The sequence below is a fragment of the Capsicum annuum genome, chromosome 2 (assembly GCF_002878395.1).
Source record: "Capsicum annuum cultivar UCD-10X-F1 chromosome 2, UCD10Xv1.1, whole genome shotgun sequence".
NCBI lineage: Eukaryota > Viridiplantae > Streptophyta > Magnoliopsida > Solanales > Solanaceae > Capsicum > Capsicum annuum.
The window spans coordinates 103,120,422-103,125,923 of NC_061112.1; the positions used below are offsets into that span (position 1 = coordinate 103,120,422).

General features: G+C 30.1%; 1 protein-coding gene across 1 annotated transcript; it reads right to left on the minus strand.

Annotated features, from left to right (window-relative positions):
- Positions 1-2,102: 2,102 nt before the first annotated feature.
- Positions 2,103-4,647, minus strand: LOC107861056. Its single transcript, XM_016706455.2, has 4 exons — positions 4,411-4,647; positions 3,808-3,874; positions 3,044-3,499; positions 2,103-2,343 (listed from the first exon to the last, which is right to left on the minus strand). Exons 2-4 carry the CDS (start codon positions 3,832-3,834, stop codon positions 2,263-2,265), a joined length of 564 nt encoding a protein of 187 aa, XP_016561941.1. The 5' UTR covers positions 3,835-3,874; positions 4,411-4,647; the 3' UTR covers positions 2,103-2,262.
- Positions 4,648-5,502: the final 855 nt, after the last annotated feature.

The window sequence follows — 5,502 nt, forward strand, 5'->3', positions numbered from 1 at the left end:
AAAAATTGAACTATTTTTCTTGAGATTTATGGATCAATTTTCATTATAGACATCTTCTTTAGTGGCGATAAATCATTTTCAGGAGAGTATGATGAATATATATTAAAAGGGGGGCAAAATTACACATAAAATATCTGAATATGTTAGTTTCTTCTATTATGTTTCTAAGGGATTGTAAAATAATATTTCCTCATATAGATTTTGATATTAAATCTGTATATCTTGTGTTTGGTTAGACATACTAGTTAAAATTAGGATTATATGTTTATGAAATCTTGTAATATTATTTATATATAAAAGGCGGTTATGATATAATCTCAAATTTTGAAACCAAATTACTTCTAAGAAAATTAGAGGAGGGGTTATAATCGTTAAAAATAAAGGTTCTTCTCTCTCTCTCTTAATTTCCTTCTATTACCATGACTAATCGTGAATTCAATCATAGAAATATGTACATAGTAAAATATCAAAATAAAAGAAGGAGAATGACATAGTTCTTTAAGTGACGAAGGTATTAAAATGTTGAAGTAAATGCATGTATATTTAAATTACTAAGGTTGAAAAATTCCTTTAAAGCAGGATATAGAAGACTCGAACCGATTTCTTCCTCCTCTTTGGTAAGAACAACCCTAAATATAGCTAGAGTTTTCATATCATAAAGCCTCCTAGGTTGGGGTTGCACCTTTCGCTGGTGGGTTCCTTTGTTTCAACCATTTTTAAGTGCCCCTTTGTATGACCTACGAGGGCTTGGTTTGATGAAATGAATTTTCCACAACATCTGTATTGATACTTGGAAATGCCTTGTTGTCCATTTTGTTTTTCATTTTTTTGAATTTCATGTTTATAATTTTGGGAAGAGGAGGACAAATATATATACAAGGAAAAATTAAAAGAGACTGAATGTGTCAGGTGAGGGTTGGGTTTGAAGAAAACTCAAGTTTTATTTAAATTTTGGATGTATTAGAAAATATCTTGACCATTTTATTTCATTTCTTTATTTGGCATAGCTGTATTTATTATTCTAATAAGAAGAAATTTGATTGGTAAACCACAAATTCAAATTGAGTAAATAATATCGTCATCAAAACATATTTTGATTGACACAATGCCCTTAAACTTAATGTGTTTATTTAGAAACCCCTAAATTATTTAGTATTATCAATTACCTCTATGAATTTGGTTATTTGATAGTGTTTACTCCAGTATGATCACATGCTAATTGAGTGAGAAGATTATATTCTTTGCTCACATGATTTTTTTAATTATTTATTTTTAAATAAAAGATCTTCAATTATAAAGAAAAATATATTTGATTAGAAATAATGAGATTTTCACCAATTTTATTTTAGAGATTTCGCATAGAAGTAAAAAATTTACTGCTGAAACAGATAGTCATTACATTTATATAAAGATATAACAAGAATCATACTATTGAAGTTTCATTAACTTGCAAAAAAATTTTATTCTGCTAAAATAAAGGAGCTCTAACCAAATATTTTTAGTCTTTTCTCCCTATTTTTCAAAAATAAAAAATAAACCAAACATCATTAGAGAAGAGAATAAATTGATCCACTCCTTTCTAATGGTGTTTGATTGAAAATCTTTTACCTTTTCTGCTTCATACACATTTCTCTTCAAAAATTAATAAAGAAAACTAAGAATAACTGAATAATTAAGAAATTAAGCATCGCTCTTTGATCAATACAAAGCATAATATCATATTCATACATGCAGGAAAATTATTAACTCCCATGAATTTGCAATAAAGAAGTATAAAAAAAATCCATATGATTTACAATTTATCAATTCTCTATGTAATATTTTAAGTAGTCCCCAACCATTATATACTTATAATAATAAGACTTCATGAAAGGTAGGCTATAATAAATTTTAACTATTTGCATAAGAAGCTGTAAATTTTGTCATGTAACAATCTTGAGCTCTTTTGTTCATTTTCTATCCAAATACTCAAGCATTTTCTAAATCAGTTTTAATTCCCGTCTATTCCCTAGACATAGAAATTACTATATCATCAACATGCTAAAAATGTAACAATTGACTATCTTCAGAATAGCAAAACATACATATATTAATACAACGGATAAAGGGACAACCTCGTACTCCTAGATGATATAAAAAAGCAACTACATCATATTTTCCTCATATTTAATATGACACTTAGTAACATTTTGATAACAGTCTTTAAAACCTTAATTAAGAAGAAATAATACAGAAACTACATCATATGCTTTAACCATATGATCAGATAGTTTTGGACTCATCATCCGAGTCTTCAATGGTGATCACATCCACCTCAGTTGTCTTCTTCCTTGATTCTTTTACCTGTAACAAGATAAAACTCATATCAATTATCAAAGTTGTTGAATATACAAAGGTCTCTAGCATCCTATGCCGAAAAAATATGTTTCCATGAAAGAGGGATTAGGTGGAGACGTGAAACCCTAAAATTTGAGAAGATTCTGCACCTAAAGCATTAGTTTTTGTAGTTTGTATCGACGAAATTATTATTCTAATCTTTCTTCTTAGAACGTATTAATTTGACACCATTATCAGGGACAAAAAATGTTGCTGGTATAGAAGGTTAAAAAGCTAACCACACATTAATTTACTTGAATGCTACATGTAAATATGATTCATGGGGAAATTAACCAAATTTCATAAAGAGGGTGCAATTCACTAGAGTGACGGTATAAAAGAAATCCTTTTATGGGATCATTTGGTTCAAGGAATTAATTGATTTATCCCAATAAACATTTTGACATTAAACCTATCGCATATTTTATTGAAAGATCTGCTAAAATCATTGTTATTTTTATACCAGAATCTTGGTATCACTTATCTCAGGTAAAATATGGGAGTGATATAATTCCTAGTCCTTCGTATTTCCATGAGTTACAAATTCAATCATAGCACATATTCACATAAACAAAAGATTTAAACCAAAGAAGGAGAAAAACCTAAAATCATTTTAGTCATGAAGGAAAAATATCAAGAAAGTTCATATTTAAATTAATGAATGAACCTGATCTATAGCACTAGAAAGAATACGTGAAATGGCTTCTTGCTTCTTTCCAGTAAGAATATCTCTGATCCTAGCTAGTACCATCAAATCACGAATCTTGAAAGGATGCGTAAGGGCCCGTGGTCGTCTGCTGGACAAACCTTGAGGCGAAGGCCGAGCTGCCAGGCTTTCAATAATCTGCACACCCCTATTAGGCAATTGATGAGAATTTGAGGGTGTATTTTCATATGTTGTTGCAGAAACAACATGTTGGTTGGAAATTGTTAAAATAGTAGCAGAATCTAGCTGCTCTTGAAAATCAGAAAGTTTCACAAACTTTTTATTTTGGGTTGTTCCTTTAACCCACCCATCCTTAAAGTGACACCTGGTATGGCCTGCTATGGCCTGGCTTGAAGAGAAGCTCTTTTTACAGCGGATGCATTCATACATCCAGATACCCTTATGTCCATTGTATTCCTGCATTCATTTACATTCATGTTCAACAATTTAGGAAGAAGAGGAGAAGGAATATATATTTAAAGTACGAAAATAGAAGATGTAGTGGGAGTTGGGTTTGGGGAAACTCATCTGTTATTCAAATAATTGGATGTATTTTTTCTAAAAAAATCGAGTTAGGGGAAGATGAAATGGCGGAGTAGATTACAAGTTGGGGAGTCAAACCCTCACCAATAAGGTGAAAGTTTAGTATCCAACCAACTACACTACTAAGAATCCCTTATTGGATGTATCAGACACTTTACTCTATTCCTTGATGACAATCATACCTGAATCTGATTTGGCATAAGTGACATCTTGTTGAATGAAGAGAAAAAAGAAAACTTTAGCAAATATCTGCACATTAAAAACAAGCATTAGTGAAGGATAATATTAAATGTCTATTTGCAATTTCTTAAAGCAATGATAGAATTATATTAACCTAAGTTAATTATAGTTCAACAAACAATTTGGAAATTAAAGAATAGTTAAAGCCAAGTTAACATTCAACCAGCTAAATAAAATTGCACAATTTAAATCAAGAGTCATTAAAACCTAAGTTAACATTCAGCTAGATAAAGAAAACCACACTATCATAATTAAGAATGTTGAAACCTAACTTAAAACTTAACTAGATAAGGAAAATAGCTGAAATAACCGTCAATGATCAAACTTTGCAAAACCCTTCAACCATTTCAATTCAAAATCACCAAAGATCAAAACTTTACAACAAAATTAGCTTAAAAACACATCATTTCACACACAAATCAAAATGGACAGTAAAGCACACAAAAAAAACTCAGAATAAAATTAAAACCAAACACAAAAAAAACCACCAACTCCAATTGTTTTTCTTAAAAATGAGAGCAACCCAAATAAAGATTAACACATACCTATTTTACCTATGGATCAAACCTCACAAAGAAGAGATAAAAATTCAATCTACATGTATATATAGCTGAATGAATAACAACAAAGAAATAAAGGGGGAAAAAGAGAAGTAAATCAATTTAAAGTATACAAGAGAGGGAGGGAGGAAAGGAGAGAAAGCAAGCAGTTAAAGACCGAATTTATAAATAGAGTGAGAGAAAGAAAGTTTTTTTAGAGAGGGAGAGAGAATCAAAATACACTAAAACCATACAACAACACATCATAACACAACATACAATTCAATATATACAACAACATCCAACACCAAACACTGACATGTGGCAGCCAAAGTTGGTGGGTGGGTGGGTGGGGATGTTAGCTTTGTGGGAAGCAAGCCAAAGAACAATTCCAATCATATGATGCCATGTGGAGGACTATACATATTCAACCTCTCTTTAATCACACCATTCATACTTTTTTTCACACTTTTTTTTTAGAGAGGAAGGGGGTGGCTTTGTGGGAAGCGAGCAAAAGAAAAATACCACTCAGATGATGACATGTGGAGGAATGGACGTATGCCCCCTCTCTCTTCACACTTTTCACACTTCTCTTCAAGTTTTCACACTTCTCTTCATATTCTTGAATGAGAAAAATAAATTAGAAGACTCAAAGAGCTTAATAGAATCTAGTTGAATGATTCTTGTAATCTAATGTTTATATATGTTTCTATAAATTTCACTCTCTAATATTTATTTTTAAATACATAAGTATTATATTTTTCCACATATAAATCATCATTCATTAGCATTATTCAAATAACTGATAGGTAGTAAATAAACTTTAAAGCACCATGAAAATAAGAACAATTGATTGCTCTTGAGTAGATTTAATATTTGGATATGCACATAGTAAATGTGGTCAATATCCTTAAATTACCTTGGCAAATACAAATAATTGTTGTTTATTTGGGATGAAATTTGAATTAATTTGAATTTTATAATCTTTATTTAAGGCTAAAAAAACTTAATAAATATGTTATACTTTTTGTTTACTGTCTTTCTATATATGATATCATTAACCACTAACAAGTTCTGTTGATTACGGTGAACATATAA

Excerpts from the sequence above, each read along its gene's own strand:
- LOC107861056 (XM_016706455.2), bottom strand. The coding sequence starts at position 3,834 with ATGTCACTTATGCCAAATCAGATTCAG. Across the intron at positions 3,500-3,807 it reads TTATGCCAAATCAGATTCAG|GAATACAATGGACATAAGGG; the intron begins GTATGATTGTCA and ends AAATGAATGCAG. Across the intron at positions 2,344-3,043 it reads TTTCTAGTGCTATAGATCAG|GTAAAAGAATCAAGGAAGAA; the intron begins GTTCATTCATTA and ends ATCTTGTTACAG.